Source organism: Jaminaea rosea, assembly GCF_003144245.1.
Source record: "Jaminaea rosea strain MCA 5214 unplaced genomic scaffold BDZ90scaffold_4, whole genome shotgun sequence".
Lineage (NCBI taxonomy): Eukaryota > Fungi > Basidiomycota > Exobasidiomycetes > Microstromatales > Jaminaea > Jaminaea rosea.
This window is the reverse complement of record NW_020289978.1, coordinates 389,028-414,052: the sequence shown is the minus strand read 5'-3', so window position 1 is coordinate 414,052 and position 25,025 is coordinate 389,028. Positions and strand designations below refer to the sequence as shown.

The window sequence follows — 25,025 nt, the reverse complement described above, 5'->3', positions numbered from 1 at the left end:
AATCATGGAAGACGACGAGCTGCAAGCCATTCGTCGAGCAAGGATGCAACAGCTCCAGCAGCAGGGTGGCGGCGGTGGAGGAGCAGGCTCTCAAGGGCCCTCTTCCTCGTTCCTCTCTCAGCTGGGCGGTAAGCAAGGCGGCGGAGCAAGGAGAGGTGCGGGTGATGATGACGACGACGGCGGCGAAGGTAGTCAAGACCAGGGGCAACGCATGGCTCAGATGGAGGAGCAGAAGAGGCAGATGCTCAGCACCATTCTCGATTCAGATGCGAGAGAGAGGCGTAAGTAGGCAGGCGTCACGTCATGCGAGCTACGACTACGACTGCCTGCCGCGAAGATTTGCTCACGACGCCCTCCCTCGCCGGCGTGCAGTATCACGCATCTCCCTCGTCAAGCCACAGAAGGCGCAGGGTATCACCAACCTCATCATTCAGATGGCTCAGTCTGGCCAAATCAGGCAGAGGATCAATGAGGCTCAGCTTGTGGACCTCCTCGAGCAGGTCGAGCGCGGAGATGGCAGTGGGGGAGCTGGTCCCAAGATCACAGTGAGTTTGGCCAGACGCCAGAGGGACGCATCTCAGCAGCTGATTACCTCTTTCTTCGCTCACACGTACAATAGTACAATCGCAAAAAGGCAGGCCTCGACGATGATGACGATGACTTTGATCTGTGACAGGTTGGCCTAACAAGGAAGCAATACCAAATCGTGCAATGTTCTCCCGGCTGTTCGCCACATCTGATCACGCTTTGCCATCGCCAGACTCGTCTGCAGCGTGCATTTTGGGATCAAAGAGGGTGTATGATATTCCTGGTTCAAAAACCTCAAGACGAACAGAGTGCCCGACGCAGAGGTCACCCGCGCCCCTCGCTACACTCCTGTCCATCGTCATTGCGCCCTCACTGCGCGTAACTCGAGCTTTAGCCAGCCTACGCCACCACCAGCAGTCGCTGCTATTGTCCCCGCACGATTAGCGGTAGAGGTGGTCGGCCTGCAGGTTAGCGGCGTACTCGGCCTCAGCCTTGTCGCCGTTTGCGAGCAGCTTCTCCTTGTTGTAAAGGAGCTCCTCCCTCCACTCGGTCGAGTAGTCGGTGTTCTGCGTCTCAACAATGGCGTCAACAGGGCAAGCCTCCTGACAGAATCCACAGTAGATGCACTTGGTCATGTCGATGTCGTAGCGCGTCGTGCGGCGAGCTCCGTCCTCGCGGGGCTCCGACTCGATGGTGATGGCCTGAGCGGGGCAGATGGCCTCGCACAGCTTGCAGGCGATGCAGCGCTCCTCTCCTGAGGCGTAACGACGAAGAGCGTGCTCGCCACGGAAGCGGGGAGAGAGCGGTCCCTTCTCGTAGGGGTACATGATGGTGTAGGGAGGGCGGAAGAAGTTTTCAAGGACGATCCACATGCCTGACGAGGGACGCAGGGAGAAGTGCACCGTCAGTGGACGGTGTTCAAATGATGAGTGATGAACCAGAGATGCTTGCGTGTGGCTTTGCTGAGGAATCGCTGCCGTTGCCACCTCTCTCGAGGATGCAGGGCAGCCACCACCTCGCCTCGCCACACGACATTCTGTCGCACTCTCTCGAGCCCTACTACTACTACTCACCCCTCAGAATCTCCGTGAAAAAGAAGAGTTTCGCTGCCTTGTCGATAGCGCTTGGCCCCTTCGAGTAGTCTGGGTATACTGCCTGCCCGTCCGTCTTGGCCCTAAGAGCCTCCGCTGCCTGATGGTCCAGGGTCCCCGTCATTGACGTCTGGTCGGCGTCTGCCGGCTTGCGTGGCGAAATGTGCGTAGGCCCCGTCATCGGTCGCTCTACAGCGCGAGAAAGAGCTGAGGACGAGAAGTGAGAAGCGCCAGCCGCAAAGGGAGGCAGCGATGAGAGGATGCGTGATGAAGAAGACGAGGAGGCGGCAAGCACCCTAGGGGCGACGCTGCTGCTGCTGCCTGCTGCTGATCGCGATGCCAGTGCTGCCGTTCGCAGAATTGACCTGCTGAGCGTTGACGACGACATGATGGCGAGGGTACGAGGAGTGGTGGCGAGACGGAGAAATGAGGTCGAAGTAGTCGTTGGCAATTGGAGTTGTGTCGTTGAGGCGTGGCAGTCAGTCCCACGGCGCCGCCGCCGCCTCGACCCAGGCCAGCTCCTTCTTCCGCGCGCGCCCGACGAGCCAGGTGCCTCGGATTACAAAAGGCGTCGATTGATCAGCCATGGTGCGTGCGATGGCATCGCTGTTGAAGAGACAGCGGTAGGCAGATGATGATGAATGAATGAATTGCGCGATGGTCATCAGAGGGGAGGTAGCGAAGCGTTTCTCACCGACCAAATAGCCTCTTCCATGGCTGAGGCGTGCTCACTCTGACGCCACGGTGAGTGCCTGATGTCGAGGTTTGTCCTGCCTTCTGGCAAGCACTTCAATAAGCAGCGAAGCAGCATCGATATGTGTGAGTGCCTCTTCGAGTAGATTTTCCGATGTCAGGGCGACTTTGACCCATGGACGCATTGCAAGGGCTTTGGCGTGTTCCCTCCTCCTGGTAGTCGCCAGCTTGTGAAGCCACAGCTCGCAGCGAGCAGGGCGAGATTGATTGATCATCGCATCGGCAGTCTCGTGATACTCGCACTCATCTACGTCACACACCGAGACAGGTCTCACCATGCTACCAACTGAGTAGCGTCAACTTCGTCATCACTACAAGCAATCGATCGAGGTGCTGTGGCTGCCTCCCTCCCTGCCTGCCTGCCGCTGTCTCGCGCCTCGCGCCTCGCGCCCGCCTCACTCCTCCACCGCTGTGGGCTTTCGGGCTGAGACCAGAGGCCGTCGACTTTCAGTGAGAGCTGAATGACAGGCTGGCCAAATGCCCGGAGGCACAGGGCAGAACAAGGCAAGCAGCTACAATCACCTCATATTTCTCCCGTCTCCTGCCTCTGGAACCCCTCATCCCTTCTTGCCCCTCTATCTTCCCCACTACATCCACACTCATCATCATGATCGCTGCCCGCACTCCCACGCTTCTCCGCGCCTCGTTGCGCACTGCAAGCCAGGTCACGCCGCGAGTCGGCCAAGCCTCAATTCCTGCTGCCCGCAGCATCACCAACCTTGCCAAGAAGCAGTACACGGCTCACGGCCGAGCAGAGGGCAAAGGTCGTGACGGCCACGCTCTCCTCGTTGGCGACCAGGTCGGCCTTGAGGTCAGCCTTGGCCTGCCCAAGGAGCTGGGAGGCAACGGTGCGGGTAACAACCCAGAGGAGCTCTTCTCCCTGGCGTACTCGTCGTGCTTCCTCTCGGCTCTCCAGCTTGTTGCGAGGAACGCCAAGGAGCAGCTTCCCTCTGACACCTCTGTCGATGCTCTTGTGAGTGGGCGCGAGTGCAGCGGGTCGAAGGGCTTTGTGGCCGTAACTGATCTTCTCTCTGCACCCCTGAACAGGTCCACATCGGACCCCCCGAAGGATCTGAGGGCTTTGCCATTGCCGTAGACCTGACGATCAAATCGAGCCTCTCCGACAAGAACAAGCTGCAGTCTCTTGTCGATCAGGCGCACCAGGTTTGCCCCTACTCGAACGCTACGTGAGTGCGAGACGAGGCCCGACGATCAAGACGCCGCTGCTTCCCGGTGCTGACCATGTCACTTCTCCTCCATCGCCCGCGTGACAGTCGCAACAACGTGCCCGTCAGCATCAATGTTCAGTAGAGACTCTGTAGAGATGTTCGATAATTTGATAGGATTGCAATGCATGCCTCGATCTTGGGCGTTGAGCATGGATCGGCTCGGCGACTTGAAGTGACAGTCAGGCTGGCAGATCCGCCATGCCACCCCGCGTCAACCCTGCGAGCCAATTGCTGAGTCCTTGCATCATTATTGTCAACGTTGTCAACGATGAAGTCGCTGTACATCTCGCTCTCACTGTCCGAACATGAGTCTCTCGCTCGACTGTCTCGCTGATGATCTGGCACTCGATGGCTGGCGCCACGCGCGATGCGAAGATCCCCTCCGGCATTCACGGCTCGACGCCCCCAGACGTGGAGGAATCGAAGCCGCTTTGCCGGTCGGAGAATTGGCAGTCAGGCAGTGTCGAGCAAAGTGGTCGTCCGCTGTGCCTTAGGTGGAAGGACCTCATTGAACATCGCAGACATCCACTCCTTCCTCCTTTCGACAATCTCGACACGGCTCGCGTGAGGTCACGATGTCCCTCGCTGCCGCCTCTGTTGACTACGCCGCTCATGGTGACATAGCCTCTGCACCCAAGGATACACCGGCTAGTCGGGCGGACTTGGCGACTGCTAATGAAGTCTACCAGCGAGCTGAACAACAAGGAGCTGGAGAGGCTTCGCGCGACGCTACTCGAGGTCGATCAGCAGCTGGTAGCTCTCATCTCCATGCTCACCCTCCACCAACTGCCTCCTCATCCAACTCCTCCGTATCACGTCAGCTCCCACCCGTCCCTCACCTCTTTCCCGTCAAAAGCATGACGGCCTCCCAAGTCACCGGTGAATGGCAGCTGGTAGCAAGCTCGGCCGCCTCATGGCGAGCCCGTCGCAATGTCCGCGCCAAATTCACGCCTCGCAGTGAAGGAGGAGGGGAAATGGACGCAGAGTGGGCCTTCTATGAGATTGCCTCGTTCCAAGCCAAGACGCTCCTCCAGCGGGTGCACGAAGATGCCAAAGCGAAGAGGGCTGCGGAAAGACGGAGAAAGGAGGGCGGGACGCCGGAGGATGAGGACCAGCGCTCGGGCGAGAGGAGGGTGGCCGTATCGGGACGAATGTGGGAGGAAAAGGGCGCCAAGTGGTGAGCTGGCCGGGAGCGCTTGAGCACGCAACATGGGTCCTCACGAGCTGACCGCCATCGCCCACTCCTCCATCGCAGCCTCATCTACCGTCCAAATCGCGCTACTGTGCAAAAAGCGCTCGGCAAGGACATTCGCTGGGAAGTAGTCAGCTACGGAACCGCTTCACCGGCCTCACGGCGCGGCAGCAGCAACACGAGCAGCATCGACTGGTTCGTAGCCTACGCTCATCCCCTTCCCTTACTCCATCCCTTCATCTCCGTCTACTTTCGACCAGAGGTGGTCAGAGATGACCCAGATACGGTGACGCTGCTATTTGAAGATATCGTCGATGCGCTGCGTCATGCCACAGACCCGTGGAGCGGGAGCGATGAGGGCGAGGGCGAAGGCGAGGCGGAGGAGGAGATTCAAGGTGAGGCGGACGATGCGGAGGAGAAGGAAAGGCGGCATTCGCAGCGTGACGATCACAGCACGATTAACGGTCGTCGCGGCCGGCGCACACATCGCGGCGGAGACGTTGACGACGACGATTACGTTCCCGTGACGGGTACAGGCCCCTCTGGCGCGCCACTGAAGAGTCTGTCTTCAAACGTGAGCGGCTCAAAGGCGGGCAAAGGGGCCAGCACACCGATGTCGAAGGCCGATAAGAGACGGGAGGACTTGAAGTGGGAGCTCAGAAGATTGGCGAGCGAAGTCAGGCCAGTGAGAGGGATCTGAGCAGCGTTCTAGTATTCTAGCGTGGTATGAATCGATAATTGATAGTAGCGCAGCCTGTCGCAGTCAGTCGGCCTGTCGTGCGACACCCTTGCCTGCCTTGATGCTCCACCCGGCTTCAGCTCCAGCTGCGGACACGGTCACGGTCACGGTCACGATAGCGGCGACCGTTCTCTGTTTTGCGAGGTCAATCAGCGCCATCGTCGCACTTGGCCTTGCACAGCTTTGACGTGGCCTGTAGGATGCGGCTTCCACTCAGAGTGAGTCGCCGTCGTCTCTCCTTCGCGTGCGCGTGCGTGCGTGCTGGTGGTGGCGGACGGGCGGCGGAACTGGCAGCGGAGAAGCCCTCGAAGCTCTTGAAGCGCGAAATTCGGTCGGCTGCATTGCCTGGGGCGTCCGCCAAAGAAGGGCGGTTCAGATGACTTGAGCCTAACTAACCGTGCAGTGCTGCCAAAACGTCGCCCAGGTCCGCCGCGGCTGCCCGCTTTCCCGCTCGCCGCCGAATAGCCGCCTGGCTTTCTGTCTGCTCTGTTTGTTGGCCCTTCTTCGATTCTACCTTTCCTCCTTTTCTCCTTCTTCCTCATCACTACCCTTTCCCCCTTCTCCCTCCCGTCTCTTTAGACTTGCCGCGTATGGACATCCTTACGTCGCATCTGCCCAACTTCGGCAGCTTCGGTGGCGCTGCTGCCAATGGCATGAATGCTACCATGGCTGCTGCCGCGCCCGTTGCTCCTCTCTGGGGTGCTGACCTCTATCAGGGCACGGACGTCGCTGCGCTCAACTTCCTCGAGAAGGCTTGGATGAACTGGTACATCTGGATTGGCAACCCCGTCATTGCAACTGGCTTGATGAGCTTCTTGATGCACGGTGAGTGCTGGCGAGGACGGAAGGAGATACCATGCTGTGGCAACGGCAAGGCTGACACCGTCTTTATTCTGGCCCCACAGAGATCGTCTACTTCGGACGAGCCATTCCTTGGATCATCATCGACTCAATGCCTTCCATGCGCAAGTACAAGATCCAAGAAGACCGTGTTCCCACTCCTGAGCAGCAGTGGAAGTGCACGCGTTACGTGCTCCTCACCCACTTCACCGTCGAGCTCCCTCAGATCTGGTCCTTCCACCCACTTTGCGAGTATCTTGGACTCGCGACACACGAGGTGCCCTTCCCCTCGTGGACCAAAATCCTCATTCAAATCGGTTGCTTCTTCGTCTTCGAGGACATGTTCCACTACTGGGCGCATCGCGCTCTGCACTGGGGCCCCCTCTACAAGCACATCCACAAGAAGCATCACGAGTTCTCAGCCCCCTTCGGTCTGGCTGCAGAGTACGCCCACCCGCTCGAGGTCCTCATTCTCGGCATGGGAACCGTAGGCGGTCCTTTCCTTTACTGCGCAATCACCAAGGACCTGCACATCCTCACCGTCTACATCTGGGTCACGCTCCGTCTCTTCCAGGCAATTGACGCTCACTCGGGCTACGACTTCCCCATCTCGATGCACAACTGGATTCCTTTCTGGGCTGGAGCGGATCACCACGACCACCACCACATGGCATTCGTGGGCTGCTACTCGACGAGCTTCAGGTGGTGGGACCACTTCATGGGCACCGACGCCTCGTACAAGCGCTACAGGGCTAGGCAGGCAGAGGAGAAGAGGAAGGCCAAGGAGGAGGGCCTCGAGTGGCCTACGAAGCCTGCGAGCAAGACGGCTACGGGTGCGCCACTGAGCAAGTCCGCTGTGCACAAGAAGGTGCAGTAGGCGGGCGCTCAATCAACCATTATGGCACTCCATTGGCTCGGTGGCTCTCTCACAGGAACTTTTCGAGTCTTCTCACTCCACGCCACACCGCTACCCCTTCTCTCTTTTCACCTAAACGTAGATACCAACTCACCGCTCCCCACCTCATCTTACAAGGCAGCCTGCTCTACCGAAGCTCTTGCCCCTCACCGGACGTGCATCTAGAGTCTGTGCTGCCTCTTTTGTCAAATTCTCTCTTTACACTCTATACAAATACAAAGCATCTTGCACGCGCTCATGCCAGCATCGAGTCTAAGAAGTCTTGCCCCTCGAGCGTGGCGGGCTGTTTTTCTCCCTTGTCCTCCTTCCTGGCTCCGATTCCTCCTCTTCCTCTGCCAACGTCAGCCCTCTGCTTCAACCCAGCCTCCATCTGACCCCAGCGTCTCAGTCCTGCATCGCCTCGCTCAGCTACTGCCCGATTGGCGGCTAGGGCCTCCTCGTAGCCTGCGGGCGCGGCCGTCACACTGTGCGTTGGGCGTCGCGGGACGTCTTGCTGTCGACGCCGTTCGCGATCGCGGTCGTGGAGGTGCGCGAGAGTCGTATCCACATCATCATCATCGTCGTCTTGATTTGCAGCGGGATGCGAACGGTCCTGCGCGGCAGCATGATCGATTCGTGCCTTTGCGAAGACGGAGCTGAGGTCGACTTCCGGCTCTGTGCGTGCGTCCAAATCTTCAAGTCAGCTCACAGCCGCGCCAAGAGCAGCGCCAACGCAATGGGGATCACTGTACGTACCAGGTTCTTGTTCTTGGTCCTCCTTCTCTTCGTCGCTCGGATGTTCGAAGCGCCAGGCGTTGCTTTCAAGTTTGCGTCGTGCGTACTTTGAGCGGGTAGAAGACGATGAGTCTTCCTTCTTTGTCGCGCTGCTGGCGGCTGCGGACGTGCTTGGTCCTTCTGCTTCGCCTTCTACTTCCTCGACCTCCTCGTCCGCTCCTGCTCCTTCTTCTTCCTCACCCTCGCTCTCTTGATCGTCCTCCTCTGAGCCCTCCCCCCGCTGTTGTCCATGAGTACCGTGCGCACCTCCACGACCTCTGCCCCGACCTCTGCCCCTGCCTCTCCCTCGCTCACCTGCTCCGCTACCGCCCCCACGAGCGGCTTGGTATCGTCTCGAGGCACGCGCTTTGTACTTGTTCTGCAGTACCATCTCGGAGCAGCGCAGTCAAGTGGCTTCGACCAGGCTGACGGAAGTCCAATTGAGTAGGAAGGGATGATGCAACAGAAAGTGGAGCGACGGAAAGGGACATCTTTCCTCGTTTCGATCGTCCCAAAGCTACGCATGACCGCCCGCAACACATGCACCCCGCTCTCGTTGCACCGATGCCTTCTCTGACAGCCACTTGTTCCTGCTGCTCGCAATCGATTGTCACTGGTTAGTGATCGGCCGCCTTCGTCCGTGATATCCAACAATGCAGACGAGGCAGGCGATTGATGGTGAGCTCCGAGGCGGGATGAGCCGCGGCTGATGGGAGCTCGACACCGCTGAGTGATCAGACCGGAGGCTCCGCCATCCTTTGTGAGCATGGTTGACCATCACGACGCTAGAGGCGATGGTCCGAACATTTGCATGAAGCTTGTCACTCGCCCCTTGAAAAGCCACCCGCAGAACAATTGATCGCAGCAGAGCCGACCAGCCATCGCAATACGCCAAGGTACGCCACGCTCGAAGGAATGCGTGGTCGCACGCCTCCCACGCTCAACTCGGAAAGTCGCCGTGGCGAAGGAGTCGAGAATCAGGCAGATCATGAATGGCCTCGGAGCCCAATCGTTGGTCCTTTTGCCCCGCGCTCCTCCGTTACTGCCGTGCGACTGCCGTACCCTAATGTCTATCAATCGCAGCGCCGATCAGTCCAACTGAAGCACGACGCACCACGGCCTGCAATCCGCTGCAGTCCGCGTCTTCCGCCTCCTCCTCTGCCCTGCTTCTCTCTCCAGAAGAAGCGCAAAAAGTCAAGCTCGGCGAGGCCGCCGCCGTGAAATCCAGACTCAATCTCCCCGCGGGGCCCAGGTCGGCAGGCTGCGAAGTGTGTCTGGGGCTCCCACCTCTGACGACAATCCTCTCTGGTTCTCCCACTTCAACAGTCTACCGGGTCAAGGACCGTCAAGATCTCTCCCTGCATCAAGTGCATCGTGGATCATGTCTTGGCTCGGTGTGCCTTGCTAGCTCTGTGCAGTCGTACTTCTTTTTTCGATCCCCTTTGTCGCTGCACCTGACGTATAAAGTGGGAGGTGTGCGCCAGGTACGTTTTCCCTCTTCTTCCTTTCTCACCTACTAGTCCGCCTTCACCCTCTTCCTCATCTATCCGTTCTTGTTCCGCCTGCTCGCCAACGATGGCAGCTCAATTGCGCAAGGTCCTCTCCCTCGACGAGAAGAAGCACGATGGCGACATCCACGAGACGAGCGACGCGCCTCACAACGGCGACCATGCTACCCCTACACTCACTGCGGGCAAGGAGGCCGAGCTTCTTGCCCACAGACGACAAGTCGAGAAAAAGTTGAAGCGTAAGCTTGACTTCATCATGCTGCCAATCGTGTAAGTGTTCCCGATTGTCCCGTTGCCGAAGCGATCGAGTGCGGCGCTCACGCGTCACCGTCTACGGTCCTCCCTGCCCCTCAACATCTCTTTTCATACGACCTTGTCAGCCTGCTTGTCTATGTGCTCAACTACATCGACAGGAACTCGATCAGTCAAGCCCGTCTATCTGGACTTGAGAGGGACCTCAAGCTGACCGACGTCCAATACCAGACGGCGCTTGCCCTCCTCTACCCTCTGTGAGTAAGCTCACGTAGCTGCCGAACCTCGATACGACTTCGAGACTCATAGTGGCCCTCTCTCAGTTACATCGCCATGCAGGTTCCATCCAACTTGATGCTCGCCTACTGCGGACGACCCAGCATTTACCTCGGCACCTTCATCATCCTATGGGGCGTCGTCTCAGGAGCCACTGGCGCAGTCCACTCATTCCACCAATTGGCCGCCATTCGTGTCATTCTGGGTGCCGTGGAAGCACCTTGGTTCCCCGGAGTTCTCTTCCTCCTTTCGAGGTGGTACACTCGTCGCGAGATCACTGTCAGGACGGCCTTGTTCTACGCTGCGAGCATTGCTAGCAACGCCTTCGCAGGTCTCATCGCCGCCGGCATTCTGGGCAACATGGAGGGCGTGAGAGGTATCGCAGCATGGCGCTGGCTGTTCATCATCATGGGGGCCATCACCGTCGGTGTCGGTATCGGCGTCATGTTCCTGCTTCCCGACTTCCCTGAGAACACCAAGGTCTGGTTCACCCAGGAGGAGCTTGCCGTAGCCGTGCAGCGTCTCAAGGAGGACGTCGGAGACACGGGCCACGAGGAGCCTCCTTCTCCTTTCAGTGGCTTCATCCTCGCGGCCAAGGACATCAAGGTCTGGATCCTCACGCTCATGCTCTTTGCGGTAAGTTGGCGTCGGTGTGAAAGGAGACGCGAATAGCTGAGGCTGACAGCGCATCGTCGCCCCTTTTTTCAGGTCACCCTCGGCTGCAGTTTCAATGCCTTCTTCCCTACATTGGTCGGGACTCTTGGTTATGGCAAGATTGAGACGCTGCTCATCACCGTTCCGCCTGTGCGTACAAGCAGTAGGAGAGCCGCTTGATGACGCGCAGAGCCCTGACATTCTCACCTCTCTTCTTCGCATCGCTCGCAGTGGTTTGTGGCCTTCGTCGCTGTCTACCTCAACGCTCTACATGCCGACCGTAAGGGAGAGCGCTTTTGGCACATGGCCGGCCCGCTCGTCGTGGGCATCATTGGCTTCATCATCGCTGCCTCTACCAAGGCCGTTGGTGCTCGCTTCTTTGGTATCTTTGTCATGGCCTCTAGCTACGCAGGGTACGTCATTGTATTGAGCTGGGCGTCGAACACGATTCCACGCCCTGCATACAAGCGCGCTGCTGGACTCGGTATGATCAACGTGAGTCTAGTCGTTACACCTGAAAGCGGTATTGAAGAGCGTAAGCTAACCACTGCTACCCTGCGCCCCCTCCTTAGTGTCTCTCGAACCTGGCCAATCTCACTGGCTCGTACGTGTGGCCCAAGGCTTGGGGACCCACCTACTGGCGCAGCTACACTATTGCAGCCTGCGCCTTCATTGTCTGCATCACCTGCGGTGTCGTCCTCAAGCTCCACCTCCAGCGACTCAACAAGGAGCTCGACAGGACGCAGGGTCCCCCTGTGCCGCTCCCTTCTGCCGATGATGAGGAGAACGCTGAGCCTTTGACGGATGAGCAGCGTGTCGAGCGAGCCAGGCTTCATTTCCGCTACCTCGTGTGATTCGCCTTGATCAGAAATACCATCGTCATCATCATCATCGTCGTCGTAGAGCCTCGAGGGATGGCCGAGTGAACGAGTCGAGTGGCCCGTCCGCAAAGCCGCTCCCGCCCTGAGCCGTCGGCCGCTGCCTTGCCTGTTGCTCTGCTTTGTTGCCTGGAACTCATCTGCATCTCAGCCCGCCTCTGCCGCCCTGCGCGTCGCGATGATGGAGGGTCGAGACGAGGGCAAAGACATCTTGGCTTTGCACCATCATTCATTCCACTACACGACTTGCCCTCCAGCGGGGGCTTTCACTCGCGCTTCCCAGCCACGCACGCCTTGCTTGCACCTCCTGTCGAGAGCAAAACCGTCTCTCCCCGTCTCGATCACCGGCTGCTGTGCTTCCAAGAATCGTTCGTCTCACATCGCCCAGGACGGGCGCAGCAGCCAATGGCATCCACTTGCGACCACCCCATCCAGGCAGGGGGCATGTGCGCCATTTGCGGCATGGTCTTGAGGTGAGTGCCATGTGCAGTATATGCGATGCGCGTGATAGATTCGACTGACCAATGTTGCTCCTTGGCGACTGAACTGCGCAGCGATGACCAGACATCTGGCTCTATATCGATGATGCACGACACCGAGTCAGTCACAGTATCGCGCCAAGAGGCAAGGCGCCTCGATACGGAATCGACGAAGCATCTGTTAGACCAGCGCAAGCTCGCCCTCATCGTCGATCTTGATCAAACGATCATCCACGCTACAGTCGACCCAACGGTTGGAGAATGGCTACGCAACCCCGAGAACCCCAATTACGAGGCGTTGAAGGGCGTCGGGAGCTTTCGATTGGGAATGGACGGCAAAGCCATTCTCGATGCTGGCAAAGATCCGAAGCAGCAAGGCTCCTCGTCTTCTTCAGCGGATGATAATGAGGGCTGCTGGTACTATGTCAAGCCGAGGCCTGGCCTACATGAGTTCCTGCATAAACTATCCGAGAAGTATGAGCTCCACGTCTACACAATGGGCACACGATCGTACGCTGATTGCGTCTGCAAGCTCGTCGACCCGGATGGCGCGCTCTTCGGGACGAGAATCTTGTCGAGAGATGAGAATGGCAGTCTGGTGCAGAAGAGCCTTTCAAGGCTGTTCCCGATGGACACGAGTATGGTAGTCATCATTGATGATCGTGGGGACGTATGGCAATGGAGTCCGAACTTGATCAAAGTCATACCATGTGGGTACGACTGCCGCATGCGAGCGGGGCTTCTCACTTACTCTTCGCCCTCTTTGCCGGCTCCTCCTCTCAGACGACTTCTTCGTGGGCAGCGGCGACATCAATGCCGGCTTTCTGCCCGCTCAGACCGGCCCAGGCACCTCAACACCAGCGACACCAGCAGCAACTCCTCTTGAATCATCATCATCTGCTTCTTCCTCCTCATCCTCAGCGACTCCAGACTCTGCACCCGTCTCAAGCCCTGACGCCGGCTCAGTTGCCTCTTCCTCATCTGATACCACTGCTCCCTCTGAGGCTGCCGATTCGTCGTCGCCGCAGCCACCACCGCCGCCTCCGCCTGCAAAAGATACGCGCTCACCCACGGACAAGCTCAATGATGCGGCAGAGAAGGAAGAGGCTCGTTCAGCTGAGCGCGAAGTCAAGGTCAAGGCGGAGCAGAGCCAAAAGTCGATCGTTAGCGAGCAGCTCGACGCCAGACCACTCGCTCGTATGCAGGAGCAGCTCGACGAGAAGTTTGGCATCACCTCATCCAATCGGTCTACCCCGGCGAGTGAAGGTGTGTCACCCGCCTCGGAGAGCAGCGCAACGCCTGTGAAGGACGAAACGCCCAGCTCAGCTGCAGCGGAGGTCGCGCCAGCCACGAATGGCACAACTCATCAAAATCAATACGAGACATCGCCTCCAGCTCCTCCTCCTCCCGCGCCGAGCGACTCTGATGCACCTCCGCCGCAAGCACCTGCCCACGCTCTCTTGCGAGACACTGATCGCGAGCTGGATCGTGTCAAGGAAATCTTGGACGAGATTCACACGACGTGGTTCTCACGATGGGACGAATACGTTAAGATTTATCCCGGAGCGACCACCAGCTCGCAGCCAAGCGATCCCGACTCCTCCACTGCGTCCTCTTCGACTGGTCCCGTCAAGCCGACGGTCATGGCCATCATTAGCGAGCTCAAGAAGCGCGTCCTCAGCGATTGCGATATCGTCTTCTCTTCGCTAATCCCGCTGAGCGGCCGGCTCGACGACTCGGAGTACTTCTGGATGGCAATTGAGTACGGCGCCACATGTGCGCCCGAGCTCAAGGCGGAGACCACGCATCTGGTCGCGGCGAAGGTGGGCACAGCAAAGGTGCAGGCGGCGCAGAGGCAGCAGGGGACGCAGGTTGTATGGCCGAGCTGGCTGCACGACTCCATTGCGCATTGGCACAAGATGCCCGAGGAGCCCTACGCCTTGCCACCGTGCATCGGAAACGGAGATGACGTCGTTTCGAGCGCTCATCCCACAGATGATGATCTCAGTTCGGACGACCTGGACTTTGCGATGGATGGAGACGATGATACCACAGCCGGGTCGCAGGAGGCGCTGGAGACTGGTGGCGACAAAGGGGTTGGTAGCAGCACAGGGCCCAGCAACGGGCAAGGCGCGCCCTCATCGTCCGCCCCAGCTGGCGGGGGTAACGCTCCCTCCTCTGGTTCGCAAGACTCCTGGGCTCTTGATGCGGTCGGCTGGGCTGAGGCGGACAAGGAGCTGCAGGAGTTCCTTGACGGCAGCGAAGGAGACGATGAGGCTGGGGAGGACGAAGGCGGGTCAGTTTTCTTTGGTGACGACGATGAGGACGACGGTCAGGTGGACGGTACCAATACTCCCTCCGGACGACGCAAGCGGCCGGCAGGAAAACGCAGCCGCCGCTCGACGCCATCAGTCAATGGAGATGGGCTGGGGGAAAGCAGTCAGAGCATTCGCCTCGTGGAAGACCCTCCCTCCTCATCGACGAGCGACGGAGGCAACAAGAGGCGACGCATGGTGGCCACGGCGACGAAGCAGCCTGATGGCACCTACCGAGCTACAGGCGACGTCTCTACACAAGTCGTCGACGGCGCAGGTGAGACATCGTCAGCGAAGGCAAAATCGCCACGCAAGCAGCCGCCGCCACCAGGCCAGTCGCGCTCGCATACCAACAGCGTTGATTCTTCGGCGTCAGATGGCGCCGCCGATGGGGATGACACCCAAGCCTTCATGGAGGACTTGGAGCACGAGCTCGAGGCTGCCATGGACGATGGAGAGGACGACTGAGCATGCGCGCAGAGACTTATCGAAGGTGACTTGCTTCAGGCGCGACAAGACAGCTTTGGACTCATCCCCTTCATTTCAATACCACCCTCCGTCCCCTCCTGCCTGTCCCTCCCCTCCCCTCTCTCTCTTTCGCCCATGCCCTCCTCTCTTCTGTCCCTCACCGCTACCAACTGTCACCTACAGAGCTCGACTCGGCCTCATCCGGATTAGACGCACCCGTCACCCCCGCCTCCTCCCTCGTCAAGCGGGCTTGGCGACGACGAGAAGGACCGAGCTCGCGCGTCTATGACATCTTCTCCACTCTTGTTGTATTCTCAGAATATCTCATATCTCATTCTCATGTCCACGTCTTCGGCTGCGCTCTACTTGCCTGGCTCTCCCTCTGATCACCTCATCAGAAGTGCGCCTTCCTCTCGACCGGCTCAGCGCCATCCAGAATCGGCAGCCCTTCATCTCCCTTCTGCATCGCCTTCCTATAAGCAGGCCTAGCAGCCACCTTCTGCACGTACGCCAGCACCTTTGGGTATCTTGCCAGACTATACGGAATGAAGGTTCTCGCTCCCGCCAACGGCCAGAGGGCCATGAGATCTGCCAAGGTAAACTCCTCGCCCGCCAAGTAAGGGGAAGATGCCAGTCGCTCCTCTAGCATGCCTAGGAACTTTTGCAGCCTGCCTCGGGGGGCTGCCTTGGCAATTGAGTCGGGCTTGTCTGTGAGGTTCTGGTCAAAGTAGGCCATCATGCAGCAAGATTGCGCGGGCTGGACGCTCGTGAGGATGAAGTAGAGCCAGTACAGGTAAGGCGCATAGTTGGGACTGTCCGGTCCTGGCACGAGGGAGGAGGCAACAGCTGCGCTTTGTGGATTTGCAGGTGCGTGCTTGTTGAGGATCCACGTCGCGATCGCCATGCTCTCGCTGAGAGTCAAGTCGCCGTCAACTAGGACGGGAGCAACACCTTGCGATGAGACGGCTTTGAGTGATTCGGGGGCGAGAAGCGGGGCACGCTTGTGAATGACGAGGTGATAGGATAAAGAGAGCTCCTCGAGAAGCCAGAGGATGCGCTCCGACTGGCCGCGCTGCAGGTGATGTACGGTGAGCTGCGGTTGCGATGTGGTCATGATGGGTGAGGTGTTAGGAGAAGAGGGAAGGTGAAACAGTGTATATGGCGCAGACCGGAGCAAGTGGTAGAGAGGGGGCGACAAAAAGGTTCAGGCAGAAGGAAGTCGAGATCCGAGAGCCGAAATTGTGCTATTTCGACTAGCGAGCAAGACCCGGACCTGCCGGAGATCGTGCAGCGGCGAGTGGAGGAAATGATAGATGCGCTGTGACAGCGACGGCCAAACAAGCATGGGGTGCCAATCCGGAGGAGCCAAGAGCCGAAAGTCCTTGAGCCCATCGTTTGACAAGATGGTACGCCTCTGAAGCGCGGCGTGGGGCATCCTTTCGAACAGCAGTCACGTCGTCGCGCTATTCGCGTTTTCTCCAGCCTCGGCCGCAGCGCGACCAGCCCTTCTGCCCCAGACTAGGCCAGCTGTCAACCCGCTTCCACCTGGGTAATTGCCCCAGAACAGCCCTCCAGCCGCCTCTCCCGCTGCGTAGAGACCTACGATGCCTTCTGTCGCGTCCGTGCCTCCTTCTTGGCCTTCCCGACGCCTCTGCACCTGTCCACTTTGCGCATCGATGTGTAATCCGCCAAAGGTGAAAGTGACCCCTGTGCTTACAACTACGGCAAGATAAGGCCCCTTGTCGATAGGTAGAGCCCAATTGGACTTGGGCACCGCAAGAGGCGGCGCAGGAGCAATCAGCCCATCCTTGATCGATGGCTCAAAGCCTTGCGCCACGTCCTTCTGCCCTGCTCTCGCCGCGTAAATTGCCCTGTTGTAGGAACGCACCTCGTCGATGAGCGCCTGAGGATCTCGCAGGGCCCTTCTACTATCCCCAATCTCCACCTTCGCCAGCTTTTCCGCCAGTTCCTCCAATGTCTCTCCACGCACCTTATGTTGGCAGAACTCGTCCGCGTACTCCTCATCTCTCAACATCCCACTCGTTCTCGCGTCCCAGATTTGCACGGCCAATCTATCCGGCCTTTTCAAGATTGCCTGTCCCATCTTCGCATATGTGTAATTGCGCAAATCCTCTCCCTCATCAACGAAGCGTCGGCCCGATGAGTCGACGAAGATGCCTAGCGGGTAGCCTGATTTGGTGAATTGGTTTGTCATGCTTACGTCGCCACGGTCTCGAGGAGCGTGTGCGTCCCAGCAAGTCGAGTGGCAGGCTCCGTCCCCGAATTGGCCCTTGCGGAGAGCAGTGACTTGAGCGCCCAAACGTAGGGCTGTGCCATCGTTGTGTGGTGTGCCTGTGAGCGCAGGAGATGAGGGGTTAGCTGTGGATGGTAGGGCGTGGCCTCACCTTCGAGCACTCACCTCGTACGTATGCTGAAGCCCACTCTGGTCCCATCAATTGGCCTCTGAGCTCCTTTGACGACTCGTACCCTCCACAAGCCAGTACTACGCCACCTCTCGCTACGATTTTCTGACGCTGACCGCCGGCCGTGGTCACGATGAGTCCTTTGACCTCCTTCGCAGTCTTGTCGAGCCACAGCTCTTCGGCCTTTGTCTTCCAGTGTATGTCCACTCCTGCCGTCTTACACGCCTTCAGCTCATCCTCCACCAGCCCCTTCCCTCCACCCATCGTATTGATGTACAGCCCTCCCCAACATCTCCACCTCTTCTTGCTCGGATCATCCGTTCTTGGCTCGACCTCATACGCCTGCCTCTCGAAGGGTAATCTGAATCTTACGCCTACTCTCTTTGCCAGCCACTGGATCCCCTCCCAGCTCTCCTCGACCAGCATTGTTGCCATAGTCTCATCGCACCTTCCGCCCGTTACTTTCGTCAAATCGCCCAGAAAATCCTCCCTTGAATAGGGTGTCATCTCGATTCGCTCCACCATATCCTCCGTGACATTATGTAGTGGTAGCGAGCAGAGGTCTTTCTTAAAGGAGGAGAAGACGGTACGCATTGAGCCCGCTGTGTAGTATGTGTTGCCTCCGGGCTCGGAAGGGGGAGCACAGTCTATCATCAGAACGTGAGTGGCGCCTGCGTCGATTGCGGAGATGGCAGCACAACAGGCCGCGTTCCCTGAGCCGACGACGAGAACGTCGCACGACGTTGGACAGGCGCCCTGTTGCTCTGTGATGGCCATATCGTTGAGCTGTCGATGTGAGTAAAGGAGGCCAAAGAAGAAACGGCTGCCCGTCCCCGCATTTTGAATCAGAGGAGTCCGTGCGCGGGCTCGCACCACACGGCACGAAAGTCGCCGCACGCTAGCGCCGCTACTGCCGGCGGCTCCTGTCCGTAGCCTGGCCTAGCCATAGCCGTATATTGATTCGCTTGAACCTATCGATCTCGCCGTCCTGCCGTCCATTTTCAGCGAGATGGTCGAGACGGAGGGAGAAGATGGCCCGTCTCTCGGGAATCCGAGGTTTTCATTGCTACCATATTGTCCAGCTCGAGACGGCCGGAGGTCGCTCTGGGACTCTCGTTTTTCGCTACCGTTGCGACCGACACGCTCGATGAGCCATGCTTGAGATCGCCACCAGTAGCGCAGGTCTCTGGTCCGCCTTGGCCCTCCTTCTACTGCTTCACCTCCTCACCCAATCACGCGACCCTCTTCATTGGATCTCGTCCGCCCCTTCCCTTCCCATCTTCGGCTCAGCTCCCCTTCTCCCAAGGCAAGGAGGCTGGCTCAGGTGGCAAGCATGGGCTCGCTCTGCTCGAGACGCTAGCAAGGCGCCGCAGGGTCTTCTTCGCCTCGAACTTTTCACACAGCGCTTCGTGCTTGTAACATCGGCTGCGCTGGCTCGCACTCTCCTCAATGGTGGCACGCGTCGCCGGACCCTCTCTGGTCGCCCTCCCCTCGCCATGATACAGGACAGCCAATCGCTCACTGGGCACCGCGCGCACTACTATGCCTTCATGACAATGAATGCAGACTTCAAAAGACATAGATGGGCGGCGATGAATATGTTCAACGAAGCGCGCAGGCAGGGTTACTGGGGTCGAATCGAAACGCAATGTAGTGAAATGTTGAGGGCGATGGTGGGGTTGGACCCCGTGTATGCTAGCCAAACCCGTGCAGAGGCGACAAGTCCACGCTGTCTACTTGAGGCATACAGCTCCTCCACGATTACTTCCCTCGTCTTTGGCGACGCCTCGGCGGCCACATCAGCGCGGCTACGCAACGAGGCAGGGGAATTCCTCAATGTCCTGGCCCCGGCGAGCTACATTGTCAACTTGGTCCCACAGCTGCAATGGTTGCCGAGGACGGTGAATCCGTGGAAGAGGTACGAGGAGGGGAGATGGCAGCGACAATGCGGGTGGTTCAAGACGCTATGGCAGGATTTCGTCAAGCGGCGGTACGGCGAGGTCAAGAGAGAGGAAGCAGACTGCTTCGCTGCTGTCTATCAGGCCTCGAAAGTGATGTGCGACGCAGCAAATGACGCCGATCAGGAGGGCGACCACAGCGGGAGCAACTCTCGTCGCCCCGCCCTCGGCCTCCGCAACGATGATGACGCGACCTGGTGCCTCGGCATGAGTATGCTCCCCGGCGCCTACACCGTTTCTTCCTCCCTCTCTACCATCCTGCGCGCGCTCGTCGCCTTCCCCGAAGTGCAGCGCAATCTCCAAGAAGAGCTCGACGAGTACCTATGCGCCAGGTCTGATGAGCACGCAGGAGCAGCAGACAAGCATCGCATACCCATCGAGCGGGACGCTCTCTCCCTTCCCTACTTACAAGCCTTTCTCCGAGAATGCCAACGATGGCGACCTGTCATTCCTACGGGGATACCGCATCAGGTCATGCAAGACGAGGACATCTGGATCAAAGAAGATGGTGAGGTCTTAACGGACCCTCTCAAGGCTAGACTCACGACGGCGAAGCGCCACCTTCTCCCAGCCGGTACTATCCTCTTCGCTCCCGAGTACCTCTATTCGCGGGATGAAGGCGTCTACATCGATCCCGGTCGCTTCGACCCATCACGCTGGCTGACAAGCGATACGGCTCCCTGGGTGCTCCGTGACCCTGCTTCTGCTCCGCTGGTCAACGCTACGGCATTCGGTTGGGGGGCGCGACGCTGCCCCGGGGCTATTCTGGCACAATACCAGCTGCATGTTGCCACGCTTGGCTTGCTTTGGCTCTTTGACTTCACGCTGCCAGAGAATTTGGAGACGCAAGCGCTATTGAATCAAGGTTTAGCAGAGGGCGAAAGGAGAGGAGGGATGGCCTGGCCGAGGGAGTGGCGAGAGAGTGGAATGATACCTAGGGAGGTCGAGGGACGGTGCCCTGTTGAGCGAGTTCAGGTCAAGGTTAGGAGGAAGGAGAGGTTGCAGATCCTGCTCAGCCAGAACGAGGTGTGAGTGTATGGTTTCTACTGGCTGCCAATCTCGTAGACGCGTCGCAAGGCTACACTTGGGCCACGGTTCTCCTGGTACCAGCCGGCCGCTTCTGTCTTCTTTCTGTCGCGCTCTCCTGTCCACTGACATTCCCGGGCAATTCATCATCTTCATCCTGCTGCCCTCCACTCTCATCTCTCTCCTGAATGCCGGCCTCCCTCTCCCTTTCCCAATGCGCCCTCCCACCAGCCCAAGCCCAGTCGAGCCACACGACTACCCCGCCCAAGCTCCACACGAGCCCAACCGCGTAGAGGAAGTTTGCATTTGCTGATCCGAGGACGAGGAAGAGGTGAGCGAAGGAGGGGATGAGGAGAGTGGAGTAGAGGAAGAGGAGAGCGGGAGGCAGAGGATTGCGCAGGTCTGCGGAGCGTGGACGAAGGGAAAGGGTTTCAGCATCGTGCTCGGCGTGACCGTCACCAGGCACTCCTGGCACTCACAAGCCGCATACTCTGGGAAGACGAAGCCTAAAGACAGCCAGGTCGCTACATCCCCGGCAGTAGGATAAGGCTTAAAGATGCTCTGTACCCCGAGCAGCAAGAAGGTCGCAAAGAGCGGGTCATGCCTGAACCTGAGTGTGACTGGGATGGTCCAAGCAGCGAGATGAGCGTTGAAGACCAGCAGGAAGAAGTGCCTGAAATGCTCGAACATCTCGATGAAGAAGTACCACCACAGGCTCAACCCTGGTGTGAGGGAGGGGAGGGTAAGGAAGGAGCGATGTACGGCGAGAAGGGAGTACCAGTCCTGTGCTGCGACCTCGGGACGACCCTGATGCTCGGCGAGAAAGCCTGCACTGATCCATGCGAAGCCAGCAAGGAAAAGACCTGTCCAGAAGGTGGGGTTCTGCCAGTCTTTTGCACTGTCTTTCTGTCGCTTGCCTACTCTTCGACCGAGGTGGTGACGGAAGTAGCGGGTCTGCCTGCAGCATAGGGCGATCAAGGGCGGAGCAAGGAGGATCGGATGGAGCGAGAGGAGCGAAGAGGTCGCAATGCCTAGACCTGTGATGGCGCTGTACCCTGACGTGGCTGCCCAGAGTGCAAGGAGGAGGGAAGTGGATACGAGTGTCGTGCCGCTTCGGGCTAGGCAGGTGGAGATGCTGAGTGGATTGAAGGCGTAAACTGCTGCGATTGCCAGGGGATGAGGGTCTAGTCGTAGACCTTTGATGCCGAGGGACTGCAGACGATGCCTTGCCTCGAGGCGGTTCTTCCTCTTGTGTTGCGTTGTACGCGTAGGCACAATGGGCGAGCGAAGACGGAGGGCTGCGAGCTGGAAGATGAGCAAGGTGGCCAATGAGTCGGCTAGAGCAAAGAGGATGCTTGCTGCATCTATCGATAGCGTTGCCACATCGATACGCCATGAGGTATGATGCAGCGAAGGCAAGACAGGCGAGAGGATCATGAGGAGCAGCGGTGGAGGCAGAGCTCTTGCGGGCGTAGCGAATGCATCCGTCATTGAGGCTTCGCCGTGTGCTCTGTAAGGGAAGGGTACCTCGATGTTGGCTGGTGGATCGATCGCCCAAAATGTCTTGAGGACATTCTTCCATGCATTGTGAGGGTCATTGAGCTCGAGTCGCGTCTCGAGGAGCGAAGGAAGGGATGTGAGGGTGAAGAGGGCGATGCGCAGCACGAAAGCGGCCGCGAGGATGATCGTCAGTGGCAAGGCATGACGACGTAGTAGTGAGGGCTTCGGCGCCGTTGACGACGACGACGACGACGACGACGACGACGACGCAGCAACCGTCCTTGTCGTTGCCATGGGAGGCTACGATGAGTGAGTGGAGCAACGTCAAGAGTAACCGGGTCGCGTCGCTGTTTCCGTCGTGGCACGCTTATATAATCATGTCCAGTTGAGCTCTGAGCCAGACAAAGCAAAATCTTCTCGGCGAGAAAGTGGCGTCCAAAGTGAGCCCCGCGACGTCGGTTGCGCTTGCCAATCAAGCCTCGCATCCTCGTCTCCCTCTCCTCACAACTCGACTGGCTCACAATGGTTATGCCATTGCTCAGGAGCAGCAGGATGCTTCGTCAGGCTGGCACAGGTGCCGCCTGTGCGAGATTGCTCGCTCAACGCAGCGTGGCGCCTGGCATGGCAAGGGCCATTGTCCCCTCGTTTCCCTCGTCCTCTAGGCTCTCTGGTCCTTCTTCCGTCTCATCTGTCTACTTTAGGCAGTACGCATCAGAGGCGGCTCAGGCTGCTCAAGTCCAACAAGAGCCAGACGCAGTTGTTGCAGATGCCTCCGAGGACGAGGCTCGCCGCTTCGCCTCCCTCGAGGGTCGCCTCAACCACTACATCGTCGATGCCCTGACTGGCGCTCCCTTCAACTACGACAAGATGAGCGAGGTTCAATACCAAGTCACAAATCACCTCGAAGAAATTGTCGCCCCAGTTCAGGGTACCGGCCCCCTTCCCGGCTCCAAGGGAGCAAACGATGAAGAAGCTATTGTACAGCAAGGCCCAACGGACCTCCTCGTCAAAGCCAAGACGGGCACAGGAAAGACGCTCGCCTTCCTCATGCCCGCCATCGAGGCTCGTCTTCGAAATGTTGAGGCTGTCAAGAAGGGTACGGCAATGACACCCGCTTTCCGTCGTCTGCTCACCAAGAATCAGCCCGACTTTGACTTCTCAGCACTCAGCCAAAGTCAACGCAAGTCCTTTGCCCACAAGACGTACACGCGCAACTCAGTCGGCGCCCTCATCATTAGCCCCACACGCGAGCTTGCGGTGCAGATTTCGAATGAAGCAAAGAAGCTGGATCAAGAGATGGGCATGGACTTCAATGTTCACACTTTGATGGGAGGGCAGGAGAAGCGACAACAGCTCAGAGCTTGGTCTTCCCGCTCCCTCGACGTCGTCGTTGCCACCCCTGGTCGCCTCGAAGCCCTACTCCAAGAATCTCCTACCGTTCGCAGCGCCCTGAGCGCTACCGAGACGCTGATTTTCGACGAGGCCGACACCTTGCTCGAGATGGGCTTCCGCGACTCGATCAACAACATCGTCGAGTACCTCCCGCCAAAGAAGGAGCGTCGTACCCTCCTCTTCTCTGCGACCGTTCCCGTCGAGATCAGGCAGGTGGCGCAAGAACTGCTCAGCTCACGTAGACGGTTCATCGACTGTGTCCCCGAGGGGGAGAGCAATGTTCATGCGCACATTGGGCAGACGGCATACATTGTCAAGCCGGAGGAGCAGTTTACTTCGATGATGAGATTGCTCGCGCATGACCAGGTGGTACATGGCGAAAAATCTCGCGTCATCGTATTCTGCCCGACAGCAAAGATGACCCAGCTTGCCAGCATCTTGATCAAGCAGCAGGACTTCCTCGCCGAGTTCCCGCTCAACGTCTTCCCGTCGGAGGAAGATGAGAGCGCGTCCATGAATGGCAGGAGAGGGGACCGTGGAGACCGAGGAAGGGATAGGTACGGTAACCGTCGACCCGTCGATCGTCCGCGAGTGGAGATCCATGAGATGCACTCTCGCCTCACCCAGCAACAACGTGACCGTGTAGCACAGCGATTCCGCAATTCTCGCGCGGCCTCGGTTCTCGTCACCTCTGACCTCTCAGCGCGAGGCGTAGACTACCCCGATGTGACGCGCGTCATCCAGGTGGACCTGCCACGCAACAAGGACCAGTACGTGCATCGCATTGGACGTACCGGACGAGCAGGCAAGGCCGGACGTGCGGACATGATCATCTTGGAGGGATGGCAGGACTCTTGGCCGGAGATCGAGGGGCGCGACCTGCCGGTGAAGGCGGTCAGGAAGGGAGGGGAGGCGATCCGTCAGGAACTGGTAGAGGCCTGGGACCAGAAGGTCGCAGAGAAGGGATGGAAAGCCGGTGAGGCTTCTTCGCCCGCGGAGCGTGTGGGGAAGGAGATTGCATTGCCTGCTTCGCAGAGTCGCTTCTGCGCTTCAGCAGAGAGTGGCGAGTCGCTTGAGCAGAGCGTCCTCGCTTACATGACCAACGAGACCAACTTCGAGCATGTCCGCTTCGACACAAGCAAGGACGGCCAAGGGTCAGGCACGCGTGGTAACGAGACTGGGCGTGGTTCCCGCGTTGGCAAAGGCGATGAGGATGTCCCCTTGTTTGGCGCAGACGGCTCCTCCGGACAGAACCCTTCGGAAGGATCTCCCCTCCGCCACGTATGGATGGCTAGCATGGGCTACTGGATCGGCCTCGTTGGGTCACTACGCATTCAAAAGTCAGACCTGTATCGCGGTGCGCAGGCGTGGGGCCGTGCGGCTTTGGGACTTTCGGACAGGGACTCGTCGCTCAGCAGGAGCATGGCCAGTAAGATGGGTATTTCCCTTGATCAGATGGGTGGAGGATGGGGCGGCAGGCGCGTAGGTGCTGGCGATTCGAGCAGGGGAGGTCGATCAGGGCGAGGAGATTATGGCGGCCGTAGCGGTGGGTACGCTGGCCGCCGTGGCTACCCAGGCGACAGACGCGATGGGATGTATGGTTCGCATACGGGGCGTGATCGTTATGATGGAGGCAAGCAGCCTTGGACGGAGAGGATGGACGGAAAGCGCTCAGCGAGGAGCAGGGGCCAGCTTGATAATGGCAGGTGGGCGTAAGCTGGCGCGGACGGCATACCTGAGTCCTCTTTTCTCTCGCCCTTTACTCTTGTACAATCTTTCTCTCCTTTCTTGTCTACTAGACGCATCGGAATGACTGCACCACTCTTTTCACGCGGCGCACAAGCTGGTCTGATTT

General features: G+C 58.7%; 13 protein-coding genes across 13 annotated transcripts; 8 read left to right on the top strand and 5 right to left on the bottom strand.

Moving 5' to 3' along the window:
* Positions 1–4: 4 nt before the first annotated feature.
* BDZ90DRAFT_250894 (hypothetical protein) lies at positions 5–694 on the top strand (the record flags this gene model as incomplete). The annotated part of the gene is made up of 2 exons (XM_025507714.1): positions 5–281; positions 373–694. The coding sequence occupies 2 exons, from the start codon at positions 5–7 to the stop codon at positions 684–686; spliced, it is 591 nt and encodes a 196-aa protein (XP_025363020.1). The 3' UTR covers positions 687–694.
* Positions 677–2,057, bottom strand: BDZ90DRAFT_231390 (NADH-quinone oxidoreductase). Its single transcript, XM_025505844.1, has 2 exons — positions 1,602–2,057; positions 677–1,402 (listed from the first exon to the last, which is right to left on the bottom strand). Exons 1-2 carry the CDS (start codon positions 2,005–2,007, stop codon positions 969–971), a joined length of 840 nt encoding a protein of 279 aa, XP_025363019.1. The 5' UTR covers positions 2,008–2,057; the 3' UTR covers positions 677–968.
* An 836-nt stretch (positions 2,058–2,893) lies between these two features.
* Positions 2,894–3,877, top strand: BDZ90DRAFT_231389 (organic hydroperoxide resistance protein). Its single transcript, XM_025505843.1, has 3 exons — positions 2,894–3,345; positions 3,420–3,559; positions 3,647–3,877. Exons 1-3 carry the CDS (start codon positions 2,980–2,982, stop codon positions 3,681–3,683), a joined length of 543 nt encoding a protein of 180 aa, XP_025363018.1. The 5' UTR covers positions 2,894–2,979; the 3' UTR covers positions 3,684–3,877.
* An 87-nt stretch (positions 3,878–3,964) lies between these two features.
* BDZ90DRAFT_147628 (hypothetical protein) lies at positions 3,965–4,945 on the top strand. The gene has a single exon (XM_025503510.1). The coding sequence runs from the start codon at positions 4,177–4,179 to the stop codon at positions 4,780–4,782; it is 606 nt and encodes a 201-aa protein (XP_025363017.1). The 5' UTR covers positions 3,965–4,176; the 3' UTR covers positions 4,783–4,945.
* A 1,179-nt stretch (positions 4,946–6,124) lies between these two features.
* On the top strand, positions 6,125–7,534 carry BDZ90DRAFT_231388 (putative ERG25-C-4 methyl sterol oxidase). Its single transcript, XM_025505842.1, has 2 exons — positions 6,125–6,357; positions 6,438–7,534. Exons 1-2 carry the CDS (start codon positions 6,198–6,200, stop codon positions 7,247–7,249), a joined length of 972 nt encoding a protein of 323 aa, XP_025363016.1. The 5' UTR covers positions 6,125–6,197; the 3' UTR covers positions 7,250–7,534.
* Positions 7,524–8,432, bottom strand: BDZ90DRAFT_259446 (hypothetical protein; the record flags this gene model as incomplete). Its single annotated transcript, XM_025508161.1, has 2 exons — positions 7,524–7,942; positions 8,024–8,432. The coding sequence occupies 2 exons, from the start codon at positions 8,430–8,432 to the stop codon at positions 7,524–7,526; spliced, it is 828 nt and encodes a 275-aa protein (XP_025363015.1).
* Positions 8,433–9,212: 780 nt separating this feature from the next.
* On the top strand, positions 9,213–11,625 carry BDZ90DRAFT_231386 (MFS general substrate transporter). The gene is made up of 6 exons (XM_025505841.1): positions 9,213–9,819; positions 9,930–10,058; positions 10,125–10,713; positions 10,786–10,881; positions 10,963–11,226; positions 11,304–11,625. Exons 1-6 carry the CDS (start codon positions 9,617–9,619, stop codon positions 11,583–11,585), a joined length of 1,563 nt encoding a protein of 520 aa, XP_025363014.1. The 5' UTR covers positions 9,213–9,616; the 3' UTR covers positions 11,586–11,625.
* Positions 11,626–11,831: 206 nt separating this feature from the next.
* Positions 11,832–15,226, top strand: BDZ90DRAFT_238612 (hypothetical protein). The gene is made up of 3 exons (XM_025507344.1): positions 11,832–12,082; positions 12,164–12,798; positions 12,872–15,226. Exons 1-3 carry the CDS (start codon positions 12,015–12,017, stop codon positions 14,869–14,871), a joined length of 2,703 nt encoding a protein of 900 aa, XP_025363013.1. The 5' UTR covers positions 11,832–12,014; the 3' UTR covers positions 14,872–15,226.
* Positions 15,069–16,338, bottom strand: BDZ90DRAFT_147415 (putative glutathione S-transferase). Its single transcript, XM_025503509.1, has one exon. It carries the CDS (start codon positions 15,983–15,985, stop codon positions 15,266–15,268), a length of 720 nt encoding a protein of 239 aa, XP_025363012.1. The 5' UTR covers positions 15,986–16,338; the 3' UTR covers positions 15,069–15,265.
* Positions 16,322–17,720, bottom strand: BDZ90DRAFT_259443 (succinate dehydrogenase/fumarate reductase flavo protein; the record flags this gene model as incomplete). Its single annotated transcript, XM_025508160.1, has 2 exons — positions 16,322–17,223; positions 17,291–17,720. 2 exons carry the CDS (start codon positions 17,718–17,720, stop codon positions 16,322–16,324), a joined length of 1,332 nt encoding a protein of 443 aa, XP_025363011.1.
* A 507-nt stretch (positions 17,721–18,227) lies between these two features.
* Positions 18,228–20,408, top strand: BDZ90DRAFT_147401 (cytochrome P450). The gene has a single exon (XM_025503508.1). It carries the CDS (start codon positions 18,449–18,451, stop codon positions 20,282–20,284), a length of 1,836 nt encoding a protein of 611 aa, XP_025363010.1. The 5' UTR covers positions 18,228–18,448; the 3' UTR covers positions 20,285–20,408.
* Positions 20,149–22,092, bottom strand: BDZ90DRAFT_231382 (hypothetical protein). Its single transcript, XM_025505840.1, has one exon. The coding sequence runs from the start codon at positions 22,070–22,072 to the stop codon at positions 20,534–20,536; it is 1,539 nt and encodes a 512-aa protein (XP_025363009.1). The 5' UTR covers positions 22,073–22,092; the 3' UTR covers positions 20,149–20,533.
* Positions 22,093–22,206: 114 nt separating this feature from the next.
* Positions 22,207–25,006, top strand: BDZ90DRAFT_231381 (DEAD-domain-containing protein). The gene has a single exon (XM_025505839.1). The coding sequence runs from the start codon at positions 22,301–22,303 to the stop codon at positions 24,884–24,886; it is 2,586 nt and encodes an 861-aa protein (XP_025363008.1). The 5' UTR covers positions 22,207–22,300; the 3' UTR covers positions 24,887–25,006.
* Positions 25,007–25,025: the final 19 nt, after the last annotated feature.